This window comes from Eretmochelys imbricata, chromosome 5 (assembly GCF_965152235.1).
Source record: "Eretmochelys imbricata isolate rEreImb1 chromosome 5, rEreImb1.hap1, whole genome shotgun sequence".
Taxonomy (NCBI): domain Eukaryota; kingdom Metazoa; phylum Chordata; order Testudines; family Cheloniidae; genus Eretmochelys; species Eretmochelys imbricata.
In genome coordinates this window covers 65569041-65596106 of record NC_135576.1, presented here as the reverse complement: position 1 = coordinate 65596106, position 27066 = coordinate 65569041, and the positions used below count along the sequence as shown (strand labels likewise).

Sequence of the window (27066 nt, the reverse complement as noted above, 5' to 3'; positions counted from 1 at the left end):
TCCCTCGGGCTGGTGGGGCCCGCCCCCCGCGGGCCAACCCCCTGGGAGTCGTCACTTCCGGGGGCGCCACATAAGTCTCTGGCACGGAGCTACTACTTTGTCTCGCCAGCCCAGAGAAAGACGGTCCTGACCCTCCTCGGGCAGGATATCGCGATAGCCAGGTGCGTGTTTATGAATCCAGTGGGTGATGGGTTACCGCTGTACGTGCCCGACTCGTTGCATGCTGGAAGCAAGGGGGACAATATCGCCCAGGGTTTGTGTCGCGCATGTGCAAATCCTCGCAGGCAAGCGGATCTTAGAAACAGCCGGTCGGGACTAAAGACCCCAGCTTGCATCGCAGTCTCGCGAGGACTACCATTCTCAGCATACAACGCTCCATTTTCATCTCCATGGTGACTAAAGCGTTCCAACCTGCTGCGCCGCCTGGCCAGGCGATGATCGGAGCGGTGCACGCTGGGAATCGTAGTCCACGTGGCTCGGAGTACTCCCGCTGGCTGGGCAAGGGCTGCTGCCGCGGCGGAGCGTGAGGCTCGGCGTGGGTTTCCCCGGGGCCGCGGGAGGGACTCAGCCACGCTCAGTCTGCAGCCTAACATCTGCTCCGAGGCGCCCGCCCTGCAGGCCGCAGCACCGGGCACAGTGAGTCCGTGCGTGAGGTGGGTAGGGCTGGGCTGGAGCCGCCTTCGCCGCCCCGCCCCTGCCCCGCGATGTGACCGCCAGGCCCTTCAGCTCCGCCCAGGGCCCTCAGCTGGGGTGTGGGATGATTGGGGTTGGGAAACTCCGCTGGCCACTCAGGCGCAGGACCCCTCTTCTGGCGCGTGGGGCTCGCCCACGGTACTCGCGCACAGTAAACTTCCATGCAGGAAAACCCACCCTAGCATTTGCGGTTGCAAAGACCCCTTTGGAAATCTTAGACATAGTCTGCAAACCTCCTCGGGGGCCATGGACCAGCGGTTGAAAACCACTGGTCTACACTGAGGCAGTGATGTGTGCCCAGGCCCGCAGACAGATGGCTCCGGTGCCAGCCACTGCTGCTGGATAGCTCTGCCCACCAGCAAAGTGATATTAACAAGACTTTTTGTTCAGTTTCACGTTGCCTTGCAGCATCCTCTGGGCAACCCTGAAAAGCATGTGTTTTGCATCCCCGCAAAAAATGTTAAAAGAACATCAGTGTTGCAAAATCAAGCACTCCGAAGTTAAGGAAGGACAGTTGCCCATGCAACCTTCGTTCACTTCCTTGTGTGTACCCATTATGATTATCTTTAATTACACAGTCACAAACTTTTTTCCCCCATAGGACCCCTGTCTCATTCATTACACAGGATGTACTGTGCTCAGAGAAGCTGAATCAGGGTTGTATAGTGAAGGGGCTTTTGTCTGTAGGATTCCTGATCCATTTGTTGCGGAACTTGCAAGGAAAGAAAGAGGAAACTGCAGGACAAGAAAAGATGATAGTATGTGGTCATAAATTAAAGACTATCAGAATGCATATGTACAAGGAGGGATAAATTAAGATTGTACAGACAACTTTAATTTGACATTTCCCAGTAATTTCCTAAACTTCTCAGTGCTTGACTTCTCCTTAACGTTATTTTAATGTAGCATTTTGGGATATAAATTCTTAATTGTTTAAAAATTGTTGAATAAACAGAAATTCCATCTTGGAGAACCATATTAAGCCCTCAATTTCGCTTCATGCATTGGGCCAGATCCTAGCCTCCCTGCTTTTGGGGCTGGGTTGCTTTGTACCAGCTGCCTGTAGCCCCTAAATTCTATTCTGGCAGCTGGAGATCAGCCTGGCATGGCATGGTGCTGTGAGTGGGAGGGGAGAGGAGATGCTGCTGAGGAACCATGCCACTTGTTAGCCCTCCTCAATAAAGGGACCCCTTAGATAGCTGTTCAAGGGCTGCTGTGCACCACCGGAGTAGCAGAAAGTAGCTGGAATAGATTAAAAAATCTGGCCCAATATAAGCAGTAATATCTGATGAGTTGCAAGACACTTCCAGTTCCCTTTCCTTCTATTGTTTGTCATGCTCACTTGTTGAGACGTTAATGAGATTGTAAAATGTCTGGGTGCATTCAGACTAGGAAAAGCTGTCATGATGGAGGCGGGTGTTTCCCCACAACCTGCTCACTTGAGTTAGGACTATAATTGCCTCATCCGCACTATGATTTTGACATGTGCTAGCTAACAAGTCATTTTAAAAAGCCCATCTCTTCTAGTTACTAGAGAGGGAATTCTGTGCCCCCCCCCACCCAAAAAAATATTCTGCACACAATATTTTAAAATTCTGCAAATTTTATTTGTCAACAAATAAATGCAGAGGCTCCACATAGCAGCCCCCGGACACAGACTTGCCAGTGAGGCTGCACCTGAACCTGGCACATCGCAGGGGCTAGGCCTGCCCCAGAGGTCTATGTCCTGGGTGCGGAGGGGAGAGGGAGGGCTGCAGGGTGATCTTTGACCTCCATGCAGCCATTGGCCTGTGCTCCCCACTGCCATGCTGGAGCCTCCACATTTAATTACTGACAAATAAAATTAGCAGAATTTTAAAATTGTGCTCAGAATTTTTATTTTTTTGGTGCAGAATTCCCTCAGGAGTAGGAGGTGAAGCAACTCACTAGGGTTAGCAGCCCCATGCCAGGCACACCAGCTGTGGGCAGGGAGGCTCAGCCCAGCAGGATCCAAGTGTAGAGGGGCTTAGTGTGGGGGGGGATCCAGGTATAGGGTGAGAGGGTTCTGTGTGGGGCAATCTGGGTGTAGATGGCTCAAGTGGGGGGGGGGGCAGTCCAGGTGTGGGGGCAATGGGACTTTGCAGGGGGGTTCAGGTGAAGGTGATTGGAGCTCAGCAGAGGGGTCTGGGTATGGGGGGATGGTGCTCAGAAAGGGGTCCAGGTGCTGGGGAAGTGGGGCTTGGCGAGGTGTGGGTCCATGTGCAGCTGGTTGGGGTTCAGTGGGATAGGGGTTTGGATGTGGGGGGCTCATGGGGTGGTCCAGGTGCATAGCGGGTGTGGTTAATCAGGGTGAGGGTTTGAGGTTGGGGGACTCAGCAGGGTGTGGTTTGGATACGTGGATGGGGGGATCTAGATGCAGGAGGGATGGGGTCAGCAGATGGGCTTGTGGGGGTCCAGATGTAGGGGGGGGTTGGGGCTTGGTGGAGGAGCCTGGGTATGGGGGATCCAGTTGCAGGGGGTTGGGCAGATGGGGGAGCAGCTCTCCGTACAGTGATCCCTCCCACTGCAGCTGAGGAGCGATGGGGGCAGGAAACAGGGGAGGTGCAGAGCTGGGGGAAGTTTCTGGGGCAGGTCAGACCTGGCCACTCAGTGCAGGGGAATTGCGCTCCTCCCCCAGCACAGCCAGGACTAGCAGATGAGCCCAGTGCAGGGTCAGAGCCACTGGCTGGGTGCAGGGGGTGAAGCTCAGTGGTTTGGGGGGCTTGATGGGGAGGTTCTGATTGTGGGGGGGGCGGTGAGGCTCAAGGGGGTATGAGTCTGGGGGATCTAGATGCAAGGGGTTGGGTGGACAGGGTATGGGTCTGATCCGGCACTCGGCAGGGTGGCACTGGCCAGGGTGTCCCCAGCCTTGCCCCCCTGCAGTGATTTACCTCTCCACGAGATGCTCCAATACCCGAAATGATAGACCCATGCTGCTGGGGAGGGGCACATTACCATTCTTGCAGCTTCCTTTGGCTTCCCTGTCAGAAAGTCGTCTAATTTGGTGTGAAGAAAAGCACACAGTAAGAAAGGAAATACTAAAACTGCAACAATCCATAGGGACACAGGAAATTCTTAGTGTCTAGAAAGGAAGCTTATTTAGTCTTTTCCAGCAAAGATACTAAGTACATGTTTAAGCATTTGTTGTAGTGTTTGTTGAGTCAGCCATCATACTTGTAGTCTACAATATAATCTACTTATCAACCCTCTTTTTCAAATTAATATAGTTGCTACCATTGCTGGAGATGAGTAAAGACTTCTCACTTAACCAAAACAGAAGCAATTTTCCTGCACAGGAAGACATAGGAGCAATTCTAAATAGTGTTGTGTGATTTCGTGCTATTCTAACAAATGCCGTGTGTTATGTGAAAAACATCCACGGTTTCCAGTGACCTGGTGTATGTGGTACTTAGAAAACTTATTACATTTAATGCAGCTTAGCTTTTTAATGCTGCTGTTCCAGCATGTCTGATCTTATAGCAATAGTATAACTCAAAATTGGAAATATTAATGTTGATTACTGATTCTGTTATTTTACAGCAGTTAAAACAATCTCATTGCTGTGTAGCCCATCCTTCCTCTCCACATCCGCTTCCTGATGTTTGTTATCCTATATATACCACTTCCACCAGTTGAGTCAGAGCAGCTTCTGGGTTGCTCCAATTTATGCTGGCAAATGACACTTATGCTGGTTCCCAAAGAGCCACTCTGCCAACCAGGATCACCAGAGCACATTGTGTTCAGGCCCCACTCCTGATATAGCCCTTCCCTATCCACAAGTGTCATCTATGCTGGAGGACCGGGATCAGCCAGTATAAACTTAGCTACCCTAGACCTATAGCTCCTGCGGAGTCTCTCCTGCCTTACAGCTGTAGTAAGCCCCCTCTGTGTTTCTGAAGTATTACAAATGGAACATATATGTACATGAAAGTCTGGCCCATGATGTCCAAAATTAGACATTCTATGGGGTAAAGACCTTGTCTTTCTGTGAAGCACAATTTTAGGTTCCTTAAAAATAACAAAAGCAACACTTAGACCTGCTATGTGTTGTTGATATTTATGAAATCTCATTTATGGCAAACACACATGACATTAATTTTTTTTTGGAGGGGGAATATACTGCAAATTCATGCATACATAACTGTAGAGCTTTTTCCCTCACAAGAGTTTAACAAGGAAGGTATAAACAGTAAACTGAAAACCAATAGCCCACTGATTTGTGTTTTTAGAGTTCAAATAGAAACATTAATGAGACCATACAAGACACAGTGGATCGCTTCCAAAATGACTAGATAGTGACCCACATCCTTTCATGTATTTATACCTGCTCCTGTATCTTTTACTTCATACATCTGATGAAGTGGGTTCTAGCCCACAAAAGCTTACACACAAATAAATTTGTTAGTCTCTAAGGTGACACAAGGACTCCTCGTTTTTTCTGTAGATAGTCAGTTCCTCTTAATCATTTGTTTCTTGTTAGACATGGTATGGAAACTAAAATTCTGATTATGTGCTCTGTCACACTGCGCATCTTGTGATGCAGTGCAAGGATGAGTGGGGAAATTGCTTACACACCAAGAATAATTTCCTAATTACATTAAGGAATGATATATATATATATATATATATATAGCATGTCAGTCTGTTATGGCCTGATCTTGTTCCCATTGAAGTCAACTGGAGCAGGATCAAACTGTAAAAATGTAAACTCTTGCTTATAAATGCTGGTTCAGATTTTTTTTTAAATGGACTACTGGAAAAATCCATGTAACTTGCATGGACTTTTCTGTCTTTCACATGGAATTTATTGGGAATTATTCTGAAGCTACCAATGTTAAACCTAAGCTTCTCCTGTACTAATGACATATTCTATTAGTGGCATTTCAGTTTACTACCATGAACCGAGGAAAGTCAGCACATGGATGGGGAAGTAATTGTTACCTGTTGTGCAAAGTCTGATTTCAAAATCTAGTTTGCCTGACAGATTAATGAGTAAGACAAGCTTTTATGGTAATCTCTATTCTGGGAGTTATTTTTGTCTATTTTTTTCCATCAAGATGCCTGTCTGTCTGGGTAGTTACTTATATGATCCCCAACCATAGTATTTGAGAGCCTTATAAGTATTTAAAAATAGAAATAGCAGTCTCCCTCTGTGGTTTCATTGTCTTTCTAAGGGATGTGATGGAAGCCCCATCGCTTGGATCTTTTACAATATAATTGACCAAACAATATCATGTATAGGCAGAGGGATTGACTACATGATGTGATAGGTGTTGTGTATGTTTTACATCTGAGTGAAGGATAAGATAACAAATGATGGAGCATGATGGTCATAAAAATGGAGTAAGGGAACAGTGTGTTTAGCACAACAATTAATATGGCCAGATATTTTCCTGGACCATGTTCAGATTCAGGAAAGCATAAAAGCACATGAGTCTAGCATGTAGAACCCAAACACAAGAACGTGGTGAGGAAGTGGGAGCTTGAGTAGGACTGCGACAGTCAGACATTATGTGTACAATTGATATTCAGCATAAGGGAATGAAGGGCCTAGAAGGAATCCAGTAAAAGTTGGAGCAACTGTCACTGCAATACACTAAAATATTTGTGCATTTTAGGCAAACAATGGTTCGTAGCGGAAAGAATGGTGGGCTCCATCTGAAACAAATCTCCTATTACAAACGAACAGGAGAATATCATCCAACTACGTTAGCAAGTGAGAGAAGTGGAATAAGAAGAGCAGCCAAAAAATTTGTTTTCAAAGGTGAGAAATATTCTCTCCCTCTTGGGAAATGCATTACTTCCTGGTTTCCTTCAGGTGAAGACTGCTCATAGCACATTGAGAACAGTGTTTGATTTTTTTGTACTTGCTTTATAAAATAAAACTCATCTGTCGATCCCAAGTTAACGTACACATGAACATTCTACATAAATAGAAAATCTGTCCCCTTTAGCCTCTTTATCAGCATGTTTAATTGTATTTAAAGGATATGGAGATCCATCTAATAATTAAAGCCCATTTTAGCTATTAGTGAAATCTGTAGCTATTGGGGGACCATGACTCAAGGAAACTCAAAATATAAACCCTCAACTTTAACGCCTGACAAGGAGCATTTGGTTTACCGTAATAGTAGGGCTGGAAGGAATGGCATAGAGTGGATGGGAGGGTGCTTGTGTGGGAAATGGAGGGATGTGCAAAAAGTCCCTGGTGTGTGCAATGAGCTCTGCCAACAGAAACTGTGAAGCATGTGACCCTCTTAGTCTTAATAGATTATGCTTCAGAGAGACTTTATGGGGGAATGTCATCTCTCTTGTGCTCCTATGGGGATAAGTAAGGGTGCATTGCCCTGTATTCAGAGTTGGTGGAGTACTGCAGTAAACAAATATTCCCTGCAAAAGAGAGATTTGGTATGTAATTGTACACAGCTGAAAATGGTAAATAACATGAGTTTAATAAAATACCTAACCAAGTATATCCAATAGTTTCATAGACTTCTGTTATTGTTCTGTCTTGGTGATGACACATAATCTGTAATGTTTTTCCTTCCAGAAAATAAGTTGTTCTATGTGGGAAAAGACAGGAAACAGATGCGTTCGGTAATTGTTTCAGATGAGGAAAAGAAGAGAGTGCTACACAAATGCCATGAAAGTGCTGCGGGTGCTCATCATGGCATATCGAGGACTCTGACTCTGGTGGAGTCTAGTTACTACTGGACTTCCATAACAAATGACGTCAAACAGTGGGTATGAGTCATAGCTACAGAATATCTTTATCTGATCTTTGTAATAAGCTTAATTGAGAGAGTGCTGATTACTTCGTATAATTCTTTTACAAGACTCATATCTTTTGCTTCACTTTGTTAACGCAAATAGCTGAACAGATAGTTTGCTCATACTTAAAAATTAAAAAAATGTGTGTGTTAGGTGCGTGTGCATGTTTGTGCTAAAAGTAAACCCTAAGTTACTTAAGAACATGTTTCTCATTAAAAGCCAATGGGACTTATGATCTGTAGGTACTTTTGAAAAAACCACCCAAGTCTCATTGGCGTCTATGAGATTTGTGTTTTTAAGTCACTTGGGGGCTTTTGAAAATTCTTCCTCAATTCACTGTTGGGCTGATACCTAGCATCAGTTCAGAAAGAGAGACTATTTTCAGTGTTATGAGTGATTGAAAATGTGCTGTTAGAAAAACTATGTTTGTGGGCTAGATCATTGGGACTAAACTTCCAGTGCACTGTGTAGCTTGGGGTCCTGAGTAGCTCTAAGACTCTGATTCAGCAAAGCACATGAACTTGTTTAGATTATTAAATTATTTTTTGAAGTTACAGTGTTAGTCAGACAATAAAAAAAGTCAGAACTACAAGTTTAAGATCCCAGAATCAGTGTTTTTGTATATGCAATGTGGCCAAGGTGGTGGTATTTTCTGTTTCTCCTTTTCTTGTTAACAGTGTAGCTTAATGTATAGCACAATTGTGCATTGTAGGCACAGCCTGTACTGAGTGATGGTGAGAGGCTGTGCTGCCTCCGTGAGCGCACCAGGGAGGCAGAATACATGTAGGTGCTCATACATACATCGAGGCTGCAAGACCACTGTTAAACCCATTTATGGGATACAGCTTACTATCCCGCACCACCCACGCTCCACCAGAATGGCTGGTCAGAGTATGGGAAGGACAGAAGTTGTGGCTCTGCCAATCTTTATCCCCTTTTGGGCATTAGGGGTACATGAGGGAGTTTCTTATTTGGGACACCCAATTGGAAATCTTCTTGCACCTCTTATCACACAAACACACACAGATTGTGCACCCACAGAATCTAGTCTTGAGACATAAAATGTATTACAGATACATATACATTTGTTCAGTGTTGCCAAATTATTGCTCTTGTAGTCAGCTACAGTTCCTTATACCGATGACCATTTATCTAACTTACATGTTAAATGAAAACAGTTCTTTGCATTTAGTTTAGCAGGATCTCGTCTTATATCTGTTTAATGAGATAAAGCTGGTCTGTGCAATGATATGCCAGATTCTGCCTATATAACCCATGCAACTAGGAAAATCACCTTAGTGCAGGAGACCTTCTGGTGGCATAAAGCCAGGATAACTTGTCCTATGCACGTCGCCTCCCTCCTACCAAAGGAGGAAGCTTGACTGGAGCAAAGTGGACATGACCTGGGCTTCCCTACCTGCTGCTGGTGCCCAGCTGCTGTATTAATCAAAGATAGTGAAGGCTGCTTTAATTTATACTGTGGGTCTAGAACAGCATGCTGAGCCCCAGGATCACTGGTATTCAAAGTTGAACTGTAAATTACTTTCATACAACCACCTCCCAACCTGTGCTGTGTTGTGTGGTTGTATTTGTTTTTGCTACAGCTGAATATCTGTCTCAAATGTTCAATAGTATAAAGAAATGTAAAATTAATGGGTTGGGTGGGGAATGACTGAGATGCTCTTATCTCTGGTTCTCTTTGGAATGATAATAGATAAATTTTTATTTATTAAATTTTTATTCTTTTGACATTATACCTTCAGCAGACACTTGTTTATTAATGTCCCTCTTTTCTTGTTTCTGACCTAGGTGTATGCTTGCCAGCATTGCCAGGTGGCAAAGAATACAGCCATCATAGTACCCAAATTACACCCTATCAAAGCAGAGGATCCATGGACTGCAGTCGCAATAGACCTAATGGGACCTTTTAATACCACGAGCAGAAACCATATGTATGTCATAATGATGACCGACTTGTTCACAAAATGGGTAGTGGTTCTGCCACTACAAGACACTTCAGCGGTAGAAATTGCTAAGGCAATTGTCAGTGTGTTTTTCTTGTATGGACCGCTTAAAAAAATGGTTATTGATCAAGCAGAAGAGTTTGTTCATCAGGTAAGAGAAGTCAGCCCTAAAAAGACTTTATTTTAGGGAAGATGGTATGTTTGTCTAGAATACAAGGGTACTGTAAACAATCTGAGAGGCTTAGTTGCCAAATTTACAGTGACTTGTTTATAAAAACTGATGTGTTGCCAGTTACCTTTGCAGAGTTGAGGCCATTGACTTTACTCTCATGATTCAGGGCCTGGTCCAAGCTATCTGAGGGTGAGCACTAATTATAATGCCTCAGTCTTAGATATTTTTCCAGAGTGCTCCTATCTGATCACTGAAAATTAAAGGATAAAACAACACTGACTTTGACTTTTTGGTATGTCTTGATGAGTATTTTCTCTGTCTTGTATAGACATAAATGTATTTTTATTAGTAAAAGTTCTGTGAGGGAATAATGGCAGTGACATATAGAAGACAGTCATGCTTCAAGAATAACTGTCTGTCTACCTCATGAAAGAAGGTTCTGTTCTTTCCTTTATTATTTGTAGTGCTGTAGTATCCTAGTCATAGACCAGGACCCCTGTGTGCTAGGCACTGTACAAACACAGACAGTCCTTGCCTGTGGAGCTTACATTCTATGTAGTCTCCTTAGTATTAGTAGGAATTCTCTGCCTCCTGCCTGTACTACAGTTTGCTTATACCTTAGTGTATATTACAGTGGGAAGCCAATCTGTGGCCCGAAGATCACTTGTAGCTATCAATGGTGACTCTACTAAATTTGTACTTTGTGACAAAGTTCCTCCTGTACCTTGGTGGGTCTTGCATTTATTGGCGGACTTGTTTGCCTCGGAGATTCACGGCAGCCCTCAGTTTGGCCATTTTCGTGAACCCACAGTCCAGGTCAACTCCTCCTGTGTCTGATCAGGAGTTGGGAGGTTTTGGGGGGAACCCGGGCCCGCCCTCTACTCTGGGTTCCAGCCCAGGGCCCTGTGGAATGCAGCTGTCTAGAGTGCCTTCTGGAACAGCTGTGCGACAGCTACAACTCCCTGGGCTACTTTCCCATGGCCTCCTCCCAACACCTTCTTTATCCTCACCATAGGACCTTCCTCCTGGTGTCTGATAATGTTTGTACTCCTCAGTCCTCCAGCAGTACGCCTTCTCACTCTCAGCTCCTAGTGCCTCTTGCTCCCAGCTCCTCATACGTGCACCACAAACTGAAGTGAGCTCCTTTTTAAACCCAGGTGCCTTGATTAGCCTGCCTTAATTGATTCTAGCAGCTTCTTGGTTGGCTGCAGGTGTTCTAATCAGCCTGTCTGCCTTAATTGTTTCCAGAAAGTTCCTAATTGTTCTGGAACCTTCCCTGTTACCTTATCCAGGGAAAAGGGACCTACTTAACCTGGGGATAATATATCTGCCTTCTATCACTCTCCTGTAGCCATCTGGCCTGACCCTATCACAACTTACATTTTCAGTTTATAAGCATTTCACAACCCACACCCTGTGCTTGTAAACTGAAGTATTTTGAATCAACTTCATCACTACCTCTTCTTCAACTGCATCTCACCACTTTCCTTGCAGTCCCAGGAGTACTTCTAGTGTGAATTGGGAGCACTCCGAGCAACAGCTTCCTTGCTGGCTGCCTGCTGCACTGCGAGGGGAGAAAAGAGAGTAGCTATGGCTCCTCTATGGCCTAGTTCTCTGCTGGGCTGTGGGAGAGTAAGGCCTTGTCTACACTACAGTGCTTTGTCAGTGTAGCTATACTGTCCGAGCCCCCTCATGTACAGTTTTTCTGTCTGCATAATACCCCCCTCCCCCCCCCCAAATATGAGCTATGCCTAAAAAAAGCCTGCTTCTGTCTGCATAGCTGTGTCTAGGGGGTTTGCTGGCACAGGTATGACACTAGTGTGTTTTTTTCACATCCCTGACTGACATAGCTATGCTGACTAAACCTTGTAATATAGTCCTGGCCTAAGATAGGAGTATGACTGGCTCTGCCTGGGCCTAGATGAATACCTAGCAAAGGATTGCTCCCCTTCAGCCAGCTAGGGCAGCCCAGAAGGTAGGGGAGGAGAAGAAGCTGAGAACCAATCAACAGTTACAGCTCCTGATTCTCCTCTTCAGTTTTGCTGCAGGCGAGATTAGTATGGGTGCTGCTCTAACTTCTGACAACAATCCCCAGGAACCACCTGCCAGCTGGGGATAGCATTCTAGCCACTTCCTCTTCCTGCCCTTAATATGCCCCTTTGCTCCAAAGCAGTTCCTATTGAACCTGATATATTAAGCAATAAAATAACCAATTTTCATTGTAATGTATTTGCTCCAGTCTCTATTGACTCATCCAGCATAAGGACATTAAGTGGCTTTCCTGAGGTCATAGTCTAAGGCCTGGGTTCGAACTACCGAAGTATCTTAGTTCGACTTACCTGGCCGTCCTCATGGTGGCTAGTCGACTGTGGCAGCTCCCCTGTCGACTCCGCTTACTCCTCCTGCTGAGGTGGAGTACAGGCGTCGATTTGAGGATCGATTTATCATGTCTAGACAAGATGCGATAAATCGATCCCCGATAGATCGATCACTACCCACCAATCCAGCAGGTAGTGAAGGCGTACCCTCAGTTAGTGACTCAATCTGAATTAGAACCTTTTGTTGGCCTCCAGCTCTCTGCTGTATGTTGCCTCTCTTTTTGTTATCTGGTAGAAGAACAGATTTGCCCCAGGGGGAAAATACTGTAATACTTAGTGATGCTGAAGAACTTTACATTTTCAAAGCACTCTACAAACACTAATTAACACCTCTGAGAGTTAGATTGATAGTAATCACCATCGTACAGATGGGGAAAATAACAGACTTTGATATTCTTGAAGCTGTAGTGAGTCAGTAGCAAAACCAGGTTTAGAACTCAGCAATTCCTGGCTCCCCCACCTGTGCCCATTTCTTCAGACCACACTGTACTGTTTAAATTGGATCTTACATGTAGATGGGTGTATACAAGGCAATCTTTTCTGTCACCCATATGGTGGTAGGAAAGGTAGAAACTGTATTGAGTACATAATATTTACTGCAGTGTAATACAAGCACTGATTGTTCCTGTGCATTGTGTGTTTTTGTCTTTAAAGATCAACAGAGAACTATTTGAGCTCTTTGGAATGAAACAAATAGTATTATCGTATCCTCAGACAGATGACACAAATGAAAGAACATGCAAGACAATCAAAAGTTTCCTGAACAAATACTGTGCAGACCACCCCAATGACTGGGATGATAATTTATCTGCCATTGCCTATGCTTTTAACTTGACTCCCATGGTATGTGTACGTTATGTCTCTTTTGTTGGGAGTTAACCGAAGTTGTTATGCGAGTACCCACTAAGACAAGTACTAAGTTTACCTGTGTTCTCCCCCTATAAATAGGAGCCAGTCCAAAACACACCATATTTCAAAATGTTTAATCGTAACCCTTATGTGTCTGAGACTTCAAATGTACTGCAGGAAGCACAAGAGGATAATAAATGTATGTTTGCCAAAATCCTTGAAGCAATTAAACAGGCTGATCGAGTATTGGAGGAAAGGAAAGCTACAAAATGCCAGGTAAATACCTAATACTTAAGTGTTATCGACGAGAAGATTGAAAAGAGTTAAGGTGAACATGTTTGAAATATTTAAAAAATCCATGAATCCTGCATGACCAAAGATCTTTATATAACACTTCTGTATACTTCATGGTAAACTCTGTATTCAGTCAATGTTATGAAAACATGCAACTCCTCTCAGGAAAACAAGCTCTAATTCAAGTTATTTCTCTATGTAGATTGTGAAAAATAGGATTGATGAACAGCAAACTGGAAACAAGGTCAATATTAAAAGGAAGCCAAAGCAAGTAAATCCATTTCATCTTAAAGTTGGACATGAAGTACTTAGACAAAGGAAAAACTGGTGGAAAGACGGCCGTTTCCAGTCAGAGTGGATTGGTCCCTGTATTATAGACTACATCACAGATAATGGATGTGCAATACTAAGAGATACCACAGGCTCCAGACTAAAAAGACCCATCAAAATGTCTCACCTTAAGCCATACATAAGAAGATCCAATGGACAAGGTAAATCTGTTACTTCTCTAATTCTACTTGCTTTATTGTCAGACAAGGGTATATTATTGAGCGAGAGGAAATCTTAGCAAATATATCAGTATTAATTACAAAGACCTTGTACAGTAGTCCGTGCAGTCAGTGCATTTTCAGCAAAGGAGGTTCTGGGCTGGAAACAACATTAAGGAATCATGTTTAAACTAACATCATTTGGCCCTAATCACATTAGCTGGTAAACACTTTAAAAACAGATCTAGGTTGAACTATGTTTAAAGATTATTTCTTAACTCCCAATGAAGACAGGAGTAAAACTGCTGTGTTTTTGCAGTTATTTGTTCATGGCTCAAAGGGGGTAAACTATTAATTTCACACATCTGGAATTTTGGATCATTCTCAGTAATCCAGAGAGAGCAAACAGCTGAATGTTACGAATTATGTAAAAAGCACCTAGACTTTTCATATTATATGTAATAAAGGTATGGGCAGTCCCTGTGTGTCCCCTTGTGACCCAGTGTGGTTCTTCTGCAGGTGTGGCCTCCCCTTAATTTCCCCTAATTGGGGTGGCAATAGCCATGGGTCAGGGGGGAGACGCCAACACACAAATAAATAAATGTCGTCTTTTTAATAAGGCTCCAGCGCAGGACCAAGTACCATACCAGTTGATTAAATTCTCACCTCAGGGCCTAGGTTCAGAGCTCCCAAACATAACCCCAAGACTAAATCAGGCTCGGCTGGACTTCTGGAGCCGGAAAGAAACCACTGCCTGCTGCAGCACAGATGGCTCTACTTCCCCATTCTCTCTCAGCTTCCTCTTCCCTTCCTATTTATATATAGCCCAGCCACAGGGCAGGGACTCCTTGGCTACCCTGTTAGTCTGTCCTTAAAGAGTAGGTACCATCTCAATGGACTGTTTCTGGTAGGGTATCTTTCAACCTGTAGTGTAGAGGGGAGAATGCTTTTAGTTATTTTGCTAATTATTAAGGGTGTGGTCCACAAGGTACCTAGATGCCAAATTCCTGTTTTAGGCACCACTGCAATCCGCAAAACTCCTGCTTGGCTGCCATCTAACCTTGTAGGTGCCTAAAGTCACTCATCCCCTACGCTTCACCTGTCTGAGCATGCGTACTACTGCCTCACTATAGGGGTCAGGATGCCTATCTCCCGTCTAAGCCCCAGAGTGATTCACAAAGCAGGAAAGTCATCTGGCCCACCTAAGTTGCATGCATGCCTGATCTGGTAGGTAGCCTCTGAGCACATGTACTGGTTAGCGACCCTCCGGTGAATTCACACAAAATAGCCCTTATAACCTCCCTTTATAACCTTTAGCCGAGCTAGTGGGTAGGGTACACACGCAGGATGTGGGAGACCTCCAGCTGAAGTCCAGCCTCCCCACTAGGCTAGGGAATATTCTGATATGGATCTCCCTCATCTCCCCTATTGAAATTGTTCCACCTTTAATTACAGAATTGAAGAGTTAAATATAATTGGGCCAGGAAAGTGAGAATTACTGGCTCTAAAGCCTAGCAATGTGGGCACCTCTGATGCTTCTTCCTGTCAGGAGGAAGGGGGAATTGAAGCAGGGGTCTCGCACATCCTGCGTGAGTGCCCTATCCACTAGGCTAAAGGTTACAAGGGAGTTCCTTCTCCCATGCTGGTTTCTTTCAGGCCCCACACTCAATTTAAAGGAAGATCTGCGTGCCTGGATTGGTTGTTAAGCAAATAGGTGCGTCTGTGCAGCCAAGTTAGGTGCCTATTTCCAAAAGAAGGGCAGGGCTTAGCACACACCCATCTTGTGAGGTTTCTCCCATTGGTAGTTTAAGGTGGCTGCCCACCTAAGGTACTAGCTTTTGTGGATCCCATTCTTAGGTACCTATTTCTCCTCACTTACCGTATGGGGAGACGAGGCATCTCAACTCAGGCTTTGCAGATTGCAGCGTTCCTGTGACTTTTCTAGGCACCCAACAGTTAGGCATCATACCACTCAGTGTTACAGCCCCAACTCCCTTCATGGATCTGGGCCTAAAATTTTATACTTCAGGGGGAGAGTTACTGGAAGTGCCCCTACGCATCTCCAGTCTATTTCTACTGCTTCTGTGACACCTTGAGCGGCATTGTCCTTACAATAGCACCACCCTGTAATCAGATAACAGTGGCCATTTCTGTTGCTAGTGCTGAGTCACTTAGCATGATCTTTGGAAACTAATGAATAACGCAAAGTTCAAAGACCTTTACCACAAAACATAACTACTTTTTATTTTTCAGGCAGGTCTACTACACTACTGGCATACATGCAATAGTCCCCACTGTTGAAAGTGCATCAAACTCATTGAGCGTTGTAGCAATACCAATTTCTTTGTAATTAACACAGCAAAGACACCTGAAACCACCTTGGAACTACTTTTATTTCTTAGGTGAAAATTGGTCATTCTGTTAAATGTCCGCCTCCACTACACACAGCGGCAAGAAAACTTGGCTTCTTACTCATTTTTTCTCCCCAGAAGTTTAATAAAAATAACCCATATTTTCTTGTCTACTAGTTGCAGGGTTAGAGTTAACTCTCTGAGTTCTGTTTAAGGCTCCTCAATCCTGTGAAGATGTACTCACATGCTTAACTTTATTTATATGAGTAGCCTCACTGATTGATTTCAATGGAGTTATAGTGTGAAAAGTTAACGTATAAATCTTCACAGGATCAGAGCCTAATATGTTTACTATGTTCTTTGTAGACTGCATATAAATTTAGATTTCCCCTGTTCCCAACTAGTGCTTCAGAGATTAAGAACAACAATCACAAGATAAAGGAGAAAAAGAATTAGAAATCTATTTATATAGCTAATAAAATCCCGGACTAAATATTTACAGACATTAAAATGGGGAGGGAAATTTAACCAGGCTTTTCCAAGTAATTGACAAACTTTAACAATGAAACAATTTAGGCCAAATTTTAATGTCTTTCCTTATGTGGAATAGTGAGCAATCCCCATGATTCTGTTAAATTAGAGGAGCAAAATATTACTTGACATGAGTAGGTGTATTGGAATCTGGCCTTTTAGAAATAAATAAATACAGGGAAAGAGAGAACTTTATCATCCATATGCAAACATATACTTCCTTAACTAAGGCCTTGTCTTCACTCACAAAAAGGTGTTTTCTTACTATGTTAGCTGCTCTGCTGTAAAACCATAAGGGAGAGCCCTTTAGTTTTTACTGCAAAGTAAACTAGACAAGGTCATGCAAAGGTGGGGGTATAATGCTGCTGACTTGTTGCTAACGCACGGTAAACACGAAGGGCATGGCTACACTGGAAACTTCAAAGCGTTGTCGCAGGAGCACTCCCGCGGCAGCACTTTGAAGTGCGAGTGTGGTCACGCACAAGCACAGGGAGAGGGCTCTCCCAGCGCTCCTGGTAATCCACTTCCACGAGGGGATTAGCTCCGAGCACTAGGAGCCCGGCTCCCAGCACTCTGAGTCTGTCTACACTAGCGCTTTAAAGCACTCAGACTTGCTGCACTCAGAGGGGTGATTTTTCACCCTGAGCCAGCAAGTTAGAGCACTATAAAATGTAAGTGTAGACAAGCCCTAAGGATTTTACAGTGCAATAACTATTGCAGGTTTGTTATCTTGCTGTAAAAGCCCCACCTTTTTAAGCAGTGAAGACACTGCCTAAAAGTACAATGCTAAAATTTTCTTATCTCAATTCTTATTCTTAGCAGCTGGGAAACAGCTAATCAGAGCCAGGACTCCTGCCTTTCCAGGGTAGGACAACTGAATCTTCCACTCTAAGAATCAGTCTTTAATCCATGACTAAGGCTGCAAGTTTGTCACGGATTCCGTGATCTCCATGACATTTGCAGCGGCTGGTGCGCCTGACTCGGGCTGCTCAGGCAGCCCTTGTGCCAGGCGTAGCGGCTGCTGCTGGGGCAGTCTCGGGCCCCCGCTGCTCCCCCAGCAGCAGAGTTTGAGTGTGGGAAGGGGCAGGGAATTGGGGCACAGGATGGGGTGAGGCAGGCTCTGGGCAGCGCTTACTTTGGGGGGCTCCCCAGAAGTGGCAACGTCTCCGTGGCTCAGCTGCTAGGTCGAGGCATGGCCAGGCAGCTCTGCCTCCACCCAGAGCGCTGGCTTCACAAATCCTGGCCAATGGAGCTGTGGGGGCGGTGCCTGCAGGCGGAGGCAGCGCGCAGAGCTGCCTGGCCACACCTCTGCCTAGCAGCTGAGCAAGGGGGACGTTGCCACTTCCAGGGAGCCCCCACAAGTAAGCACCGCCCAGAGCCTGCCTCACCCTGTCCCGTGCCTCAACCCCCTGCCCCCTCCCAGACCCAAACTCTGCTGCTGGGTGGGGAAGGCGCAGAGCCAGGTAGGGAGCCTCCCAGCCCTGCCCCCTCCACCCTCAAAGCACCATCGGGGGTTCTGGGCTGCGCACTGCCACCCGCTCCCCCCATTCCCCCAAGCAGCCCTCCCCCAGCAACTGGCGGGGCCCCCGTCACCCCACCAAGTTTTATTCACGGGTATTTTTAGTAAAAGTCACGGACAGGTCACATGCCATGAATTTTTGTTTGCTGGCCATGACCTGTCCGTGACTTTTACTAAAAATACCCCTGACTAAAACATAGCCTTACCCATGACCTCTAATAACCCACCTTTACTCAAAAAAGATTCCAGCTGCACTCCCCAAGGGGTTTACAGTCCTGCTATGGGAAGAGATAGCTGAATAACAGATTTTTCAGTTTAGTGGCAATTCTGAAAAATTTGTTTTGACCTAAAATGAAACATTTCCTTTCACTTTTGAGTATTCAATGGTTTTCTTAATTCTTTTTGTTTTAAAAATTAAAGAAAACTTCTAAAGTTTTCTTGAAATGCTTGGTGGGTTGGGTTTTGTTTGTTTTATTCTTTCTTTTTTTGTTGTTTTACCAAAGCAATGTGGCTAACTCACAATGAACTCGCTAAATGTTTTGGTGTAGCCAAGTCTCCATCTTTGGCTGAAAAAAGTTTTGGGTGAAAAATTTCACCCATCTCTAGCAGAGGTGGGTTGCTCAGGCTCAGCCTGCCTTTAACAGCTGAAATGCCTGACTAAATTATGCATGTATCAGTCCTCCATCCCAGATCTCTATGGTGACACTACAGCCAGACAAAACCTCCAGGGATCCTGCTGGAGTTAACCACACAGACACTTCTGGAGTGTGTTTTCTTTTGTTAAAGTTGCTGATTGATCTTGTTCAAAAGATGCTAATGCAAATTAGCAGTTAGCTAAGTATTTCACTCTTTGGATTCCCCTGGTCAGCAGCCATGTGAGACAGGACTATAAATCTAGAGAACTCAGTAATTCTCTTCCTTTCTAAAAGGTAAGGAGTGTCAAACTGCACTGATTTTTAAACACTGAACAGCTTCAACTCAAATGAAAATCTTCAGCTCTGACCAGTCAAATTACAACCCAGCACTTGGGCACAAATATCCTAGAAGGAGGCTTAATATCAGTGGTGCAAGTAGATTTTAACTCTCACTGGTAGGCTATTGCCCTCCCGACCCTGCTCCCCCTCACAATAAATGTTCTGTGACTAGAGCCCTACACGAATACAAATTTATGCCCGCGGATGCAGATATCCATGGATAGAAATCGGTATCCGGTGAAACCCAGGGCTCTTCCGGGAACTGCAGCGGTGAAAGGAGCACAACATAGGGCCGATGCTCCCAGGAGCCAATGCCCTGTGCTGGCAGCTCCTCCGGTGCAGCTGTACCACCCCAAGCCCCGTCCCCAGCCTTTCCATGCAGCTGCGTCTCCTGTGTGGGGTCTGTACAGCTGCACCAGAGGAGCTGCCGGCGTGGAGCGCTAGCTCCTGGGAGCAGCAGCCCCACATTCTGCTCCTTTCACCACTGCAGTTCCTGGGAGAGCCCTGCGGTTCAGCAGATACCGATTTCTATCCGCATCCACAGGTATAAATTTGTATCCGCGCAGGGCTCTACAATTCATTCTTGAAAATTTATCTTTCCTTTACGGTGTGCCAGCAATAAATGTCTTAATGGTATGGCATACCTAACCCTACTGGCTTACTTGCACCACTGCCTAATATACAGTAGCATTCAATCTTTCCTCTTAAATTCTTTCAGTCTGCAGTGTGTGTGTGTGTGTGTGTGTGTGTGTGTGTGTGTGTATATACAGTGTGTGTGTTCTATATATCAGAAAACATAATGTGGTGTAGTATAAAAAGTTTAAGGTTTTCTAGCATGCAGTTGGGATGGCCACATTTAATCATAAGTATATAAAGAAAGAAGAATCTAGGATCCTTTGCTTAAAGTACTGATTTCAGCGGGAGCTATGCTAGTGCTCAGTTTGGCCCGCAGACATATAGCAAGGTGAAGCATTAAAAATAAAGGAATGTACTCTACTATGATAGCATTACAAGCCTTATCATAGAGGAGAGGAGACTGAAAATTTGGTGCACATAGAAATTAAGGTGCTAAAGTTCTGTCCACATTGTAAGACTGACTTCACAAAAATTCTAGCCATGCTACTGAAACTGCTTTGAAAATAGGTTCGCACCCAGCATCATTTTTTAGTATTTCTATAATTATATAGAATGACTTTAAATCAAGTAGAAAGGGCCACTCTAACCAAAATGTTCTTTGTTGTTGCAGACAACCATTATCTCTTACAAGGTGCAATAGTGGTTGACCATGACTACGTTGGCTTATCGGAAAGTTCATATGGACCATGCCCACAAAACACCATTGTCGAAGGGGAAGTAAATACCCTTGCAGCAGACAATCTGCTGCCTCTACCCTGCAAAGACAGTGAACCATCAGAATGTAAAAGTCAGTCTGAGTTTACTGAAGATCATAGAATTCTGCCAGCTAACTCAAATCCAGAGCAATGGTCTTCAACCTGCTGGACTCTTCAAACCAAGCTAGAGGATACTTAAGTAAATAAAACCCCACAATATTTCACTGGAAGAAATGGTCCTCAACTTCTCTGGTGGAATGGAAAGGGCTTTAGTAGCTTTAAATTCCTTAGCCAAGTTTTAAATATGGAATGTTAGATACTTGTATTTACAACTGTATATGTTTAGGAATAATAGTACATGTCTGGTAATTAATTTGTATATATGCACTGATATGCTTACGCTTGTTTTACAAGGAATATGGGAATAGTTTAGTAAAAGCACATTACACCACTATACAATGGGTCTTAACTCTAATCTGCAGTGTGATTAGAGGCTAACAGTGTGGTCTTATCTACAGCACATTAGTCCTTAACCACAAAAGTACAGCATAGCATTCATTTTATGGCCTCTTCACTAGTCCTGTGGGTGGCTCAAGAGCTCTGAGAACCCCAGGACTGTAAGATGAACAACGTGACCACAGTCTGCCTCCAGCTCCAGGAAGGTGAGGTGGTTTACACCCTCCTACAATTCTACAACTTTGTTTCCAGCTACTTGGGAAAGTCGTGAGCTCTGCCTTTTTATACCCTCTATTCTTCATCGCTGGCGCAAGACTCTACAACCACATGAAACAGCAGGGCTGCCAAAGTGCAGTGCAAGAACCAGTCTGCTTGAGACACAAACAGTCCTACAGTAACATGGACAGAATTTCACCAGTTTTACTCCCAGCCCATCAAAACACTGTTAAGGAAAGGAGGTTTTTAGAGTCTGGTAGGCATGTTGGGGCTGCCTAAAGCACGTACAGGGGCTGTCTCTGCTTATCTCCTTATCCTCTTCAAAGCAAATCTCAGATGTAGCCTCTTTGCAGCATGAGCACCACACCAATTGGTTTGTGTAGGTGCTTGGAGCATCCAGCCAGGCAGTCCTGTCTGTCACTATCATTGGTGATTTTTATCATGCCATCAAAGATTTTGGCACTCATGTGATTGACCTGTAGTGACAGTCCTTGGTAAATGTGTTGTGTGGTTCACTGATCTTCCAGCTCTGAATCTGTCTTCAGTCTCCCTTGTTGTTCTTCCTTTTCATAAAAAAAACTTGTCCTAAACATAGGACGAGCTCTGCTCTTCCTGACATCCACACATCTTACCTTGTCTCTCTCTGAAAATTTGTCAAGATGAGTTGTGAGCTGGGGGGGAATTACCATGTGTGCATGTACAGAAGCTGTTGTATTTGTGTGCTTGCTATGGTGCACCTTGCAGAGTCCCTGAATCACAATTGGGGCTTGACCCAAGAACCATGGCAGTAGATAATTACCACCCGTTGGCTTAGGGGAAGGAGTCCAGATCTGGGAGCTTTAGTCTCACCTGTTTCACTGACTGGTGTTACTCATTTTTTGCACTTCATGACCCATATTGTTGACCAAGGCTTCATACTTCCAGGGGTATTTCCCTTAGTTCATAGTTTTGATAATAGTACTAGAAGATCCAGAAGGAGAGCTGGTTGGAAAATAGTTCTTCCACCTGAGGGAAAATGTTGAGGAAAAGTTAGTTTCAAATTTTTTTCATGGAGAATTTTGATTTTTTTTTTTTTTGGTAAAAATTGAAAACCAAAAAATTTCAATTGAAAACCAAACTCGTCATTTTGGAAATACCCCCACAGGGCACACAGGGAGTATAAATTTAGGTACCTTATGCCCCCCCTTCTTCTCTTTGGGGTGGGCTCCTTGGCCAGCCTATATCTCCCCCTTGCCTAGCTGCTGTGGTACATCACTGGAAACTTTGACTAACTGAAAAGGAGGACTTGTGGCACCTTAGAGACTAACAAATTTATTGGAGCATAAGCTTTCGTGAGCTACAGCTCATTTCACTGGAATGCATCCGATGAAGTGAGCTGTAGCTCATGAAAGCTTATGCTCAAATAAATTTGTTAGTCTCTAAGGTGCCCCAAGTCCTCCTTTTCTTTTTGCAGATACAGACTAACATGGCTGCTACTCTGAAAATTGGTCTAACTGGTGAGCCTGGCTCAGAGGAAAATGGGGGCATGAGGCACCATGCTAGCATTTCCTAATCTGATTTTTTGGTGTTTGGCCCAAACCTTTTCAGGTGATAAATTTTTGGACAAAAAGTAAAAACATCTGCAGCAAGCAGACATTACTCATAAAAAAATTCTGTGTCATAAACCCAGTTTGCCACTGATAAACAGTTGTCATTGAAAATTTTCAATCAGCCCTCACACTTATTGATGGCTCAGCTAGGAAGGGAATCCAGGACCAAGATTTTCAAAAGCTGCTCGTGAATCTGGATGGCCATCTTGAGATGCCTGTAAAGAGACTTAACTCAAAAACTGCTGAGTGTCCTCCGGAAAATTAGGTCCTGAACATGGAAGAACTCAGATTTGCCCACTAAGTGACACTGCCTTTTGGAAAGAATATGCCAAACCTAGGTGCTTGGCTATGCTGTCTGTAAAATAAGGCTGCTTTCTACATACCCACTTTACCAAGCACTTTTGAGACCCATGGATGACTGAGGATTATATCATTCATTGACAAATACACAGTAGCCAGGAAACCTATATTTCAGACCCCCTGCTTTAACCACCAGGTTGCATGTGCCTCCCAGAAACAAGAATAGAGTCCAGTAATCCTGATCTCCAGCATCCTACTGCTATCTAGAAAACAGTGGCAGAAAATGCACTTTCTTTGGCTCTGTCTTAAAACTTTTTAAAAATAAAATCTTAGGAAATTCCATTTACAAAACCATCATTATTAAGGTTAAAAAGCCAAGCACTCAAACAGGAAATAACTGTAACCTTAATTCTGCCCGTGTGTATTATCGTATAATATGGAGTTATATGATCACATATTATTTTTTATAGGACTCCTGTTTGAAGTTGATGGCCAGCTGTTCTAGACCATAGTCTGCTCCCTGTATCGTGTATTTCCCCAATTGGGATTTCACCCATCAGGGGTCAGCCTGATAGAGCCAGCTCCTCTGACCTCACATCCATAGCATAAGGTGCACGCTAGCAATCCCCAGCTAGGGGACAGTCTCTTGGCTTCAGGAATAAGATCAGACAGAACTAGGGAGCTGCCTCCTTTATTCCCCTCATCTCCCTGTGGGGTGCAGCAGAGCATCTGCCCTGGATGTTTTTCACCAGATACTAACTGATCTTTTCTGTGTTTGTGTACTACCTAGGATAGTGGGGCCCTGATCCAGACTGAAGTCTCCAGGCATCAGTATAATACAAATAATTAATGAGTGCTTTCATAGTTACAGAGCCCAAAATAGAGAGCACCAAACTGACTATGTGTTGGACAGGAAAGTAAAGGGCTGAATGCACTAAAAGGAATTATACTAATATTTCATATTTCCTGGTAATTGCACAGTGGCAGCTACACATGAGCTCCTCCGCTCAGCGGACTCGATCCCTCTCTGGATATATATAGCCAGGAAGATAATTAATAGTTTTAGGCAAATTAGCAAAAGGAATTGGGAATTTCTGGAGACTTGTTCAAATTTGCTATGTAATGAAACAGCCAGGAGCGAAATTGGAAGAATGGCAGGAGGAAGCCTGAACAATTGCTGCAGGTAGGGTTGACAACCAGCCATGCTCAGAGAAGTATCATAGAAATACTCCATATACTTGTTACAGAAAATTATTCTTCTGACCCTGTTTATGACATTCATTGAGTTCTGTCTTCCAGGAGAAAACTCAGACACACTATTACAGCAAGACTGACTGCCTGCTCTATCAACTGCACATGCATTTAATTTACAAGGGGACACTCCTCAACTTCCCAAGTCAATTCTTTAAAGGGTGGTTTGTGACACACTGTGGTGTTTATAACTAGAAGGGAAAAAAAATGGAGCACATATGTTCAGGGAATTCAGCGAGAGAGAGGTGAAGTTGGTGAGTTCCCCAGTAACATAAATGTTTCTATCTGGTTAGTGTATTAAAATTATTTACATATGCACTGTTAGTTGAAATAAATGATGGAAATTCACTATGCTACGGTAAGAGGGTTTTGTTCAACAATAGGTGTGTGTTTAAACAAGGGAGCCCTGATAACAATGACTTCTTGACCTTACCATTTCTCCTGCTGGGGGTGGTTATAAACATACCACCCTAAAATGTTTACTTTTTAAGGACAGATAATGTATGGACAGTTCTTAGCTTTTTGCAATGGGCTTAATATTCCACAGTGGAGAAGGCTGTGATGAGTCATCATGTGCTTTTCACAACAGGCGGCTCTTGGAAATGTCATTCTTCAGGACTAGATTAATTTCTTATTCATGTGTACAGCCAAGATCCATGACCTTTTGTGACACATGTAGTTATTTTAATGATCTAGCATAATAAACTGTTATCACAGAAGCCCCTCCTGATATTTCAAAAGTAGGTAATGGCATATGGCATGTTTTTCTTTTGGGAATGGAGCTGATGCAGACAATTATTGGACTAGCTAAAAATAAGACAGGTGAACTCTAGAAGCTTAGCAGGCACTGGAGACAGAGGAAGGCAGCACATCAGCAGCCATCATAATCTGCTGGCCTAAATTGAGTGCGTGTCTCTGTCTCTAAATTCAGTCTAAAGAAATGCTATTATAAGACTCTGATGGTAGGAATTGTTTTAAATTCAAAGAACAAAGAATGATGGGGGAGAAAAGAGAATTTAACAGTGTCTACCGAGAAATATAATGTTGCTCTGTAGCACATTAAATGAATTTCTGGGCCAAGGTAGAATTTTTTTAAAGACATCTTTTAGGCATTTCTAACCAGAATAATAAACAATGTCAGAAGGAAGTTTCTATCAAATGGGAAGAGTCCTCGAGGAGGGAATCTAATATAAAAACACCTCATTCTGGAGGTGTGAATGATTACCTTTGGCTATTATTCTTGACGGAAATATTCCCCTTTCAGGTCTTGCTTCTTCCTATGTGACTTTTTATATATTATTACACACCAAACCTACATTATTAAGGTTTTAAAGTCAAACAAACATTCACAAGTTTGGAAATGCTAGAATTAAGGCTGCCAGTGCAACCTTAATTCAGCCTCCCTTGGGTATCACACTGTGTACACAGTGTTTAATTATCTGATCACAGGACTCCCTGCCTCATTCAGTGCACAGGCCTACTTGGCCCCTATATTCACAGCATATCCCCTGGGGATCTATTTACCAAACCAAAAGGACCTCCCACTCTTCATAGGGGAACGGCCATAAAAGACCATAGGAATCCCCTGAATTTAGGAGATGACAAATGAGAAAACAAAAAGCAAATGCTGTTCAAAGTTAAAAAATCAGGGTTCCAGAGGGGCACATCAAGAAGAGAACCTCTAACTCCATCCATTACTCCTCAAAAAGAGTCCAGGGAGTGAGTGGATGCCCCCAGAGAAACTCTGCCCAGAGATGTGATCAAACAAGTGATCAGAAGTGCAAACCACAGTTGCAGTCATGATCCAACCTCCTCCTTCTTGACTGATAGATGGCCATCCCAGGACTAGGCAAAGGCTAACAAGAAGGTCCAGGGACTTTGTGGGGCCATAGATAGGCTGTGACTAAATAAAAAAAACCACAAGGGAAAAGAGCAGTCATCCTCCTCACCAGTCCCACATCCTACCTGCATTGGGCGGCTGCAGCTCCCAGTCCCAGCTCCGCAGGTGAGACTATCCTGATGTGGGGGAGGAGGCGAAGAGCAGGAAGTGACAGGGGGAGGGAGGAAGAGGAGTGAACAGAAGGCAAGGTCCTGCGGGGAGAGGCGGGCTAGGGGCAGAGCCTCAGGGAGAGGTGGGGCCTGGGCGGTGCCTTGAGGGAAGAGGCAGAGCAGGGGAGATTCTGGCACTCCTGCTGGAGTGTCTGGTTTTAAATGTTACAAAGTTGGCAACCCTAGATCCACACAGAACTTTACCTCTCTGGAGCACAGGGTGGGGCAACCCCATAAACTGAGCCAGCAGGCCCGTCCCACTGACTGTAGTCCAGAAAGTATCTGACTTTGGTGACACATCCCAGGACCAGCTTCCAATACACTGAGTGGGGCCTCTTCCACCTATGCTGTGAGACGTGGCTTACACAACAAAGGTTCATAACCTTGGCAGCTGTGACGGACCTGGTTACAGAGACAAACGTCCAGGAACCGGATCGTCTGGAAGATCACTTGGAGGCCCCTGCCTACCATAAGGGAGTGCTCCCCCATCAGCGACTGAGATGAGATCCACCTCGGCACCAACAGTGGGGACAGATCGCAGAAAGGCAGTGGGGGGTGGGTTGGCTTTGAGCCCTCCTCCATAAGGGACTCTGTGAGGTGAGTGGCATCACCCCCTCTCCCCCACCACTGCCAGAGCTGCCTCAGCCAGCTCTACCTGCTGGACTTTCTTGGGGGTCATGGAAGCAGGCCCAGCTGTGCCCCCCCCCCCCGAGGCCTTATGGGAGACCTTCTCCCTCTGCTTGAGGGGGAGGTGCTGGGCCTGTGCCTTACAATTGCTGCACATTCCCTCCATAACCAGTACCCAGACCTCTTTGGTGGTGTCATTAGAGAGCTGGCCAGCAGCTCTGGGTCCAGGAGGCAAGGTTGATGGG

The 27066-nt window shown here is 44.5% G+C and overlaps 1 protein-coding gene across 3 annotated transcripts; it reads left to right on the top strand.

Annotated features, from left to right (window-relative positions):
* Positions 1 to 70: 70 nt before the first annotated feature.
* GIN1 (gypsy retrotransposon integrase 1) lies at positions 71 to 21546 on the top strand. 3 transcript variants are annotated; one of them, XM_077816336.1, is made up of 8 exons: positions 71 to 161; positions 6330 to 6475; positions 7262 to 7455; positions 9292 to 9597; positions 12651 to 12839; positions 12945 to 13121; positions 13342 to 13630; positions 20249 to 21546. In XM_077816336.1, exons 2-8 carry the CDS (start codon positions 6337 to 6339, stop codon positions 20530 to 20532), a joined length of 1578 nt encoding a protein of 525 aa, XP_077672462.1. In that variant the 5' UTR covers positions 71 to 161; positions 6330 to 6336; the 3' UTR covers positions 20533 to 21546. The 3 variants fall into 3 exon arrangements, with proteins under 3 accessions (XP_077672462.1, XP_077672463.1, XP_077672464.1); XM_077816337.1 differs by lacking the exon at positions 71 to 161 and adding an exon at positions 504 to 653; XM_077816338.1 differs by lacking the exon at positions 71 to 161 and adding an exon at positions 518 to 636.
* Positions 21547 to 27066: the final 5520 nt, after the last annotated feature.

Bases quoted from the DNA above. Each gene is read 5' to 3' on its own strand.
- GIN1 (XM_077816336.1), top strand. From the start codon at position 6,337: ATGGTTCGTAGCGGAAAGAATGGTGGGCTCCATCTGAAACAAATCTCC. The intron at 9,598-12,650 runs GTAAGAGAAGTC...TTGTCTTTAAAG, and splicing joins CAGAAGAGTTTGTTCATCAG to ATCAACAGAGAACTATTTGA. The intron at 13,631-20,248 runs GTAAATCTGTTA...TTGTTGTTGCAG, and splicing joins AAGAAGATCCAATGGACAAG to ACAACCATTATCTCTTACAA.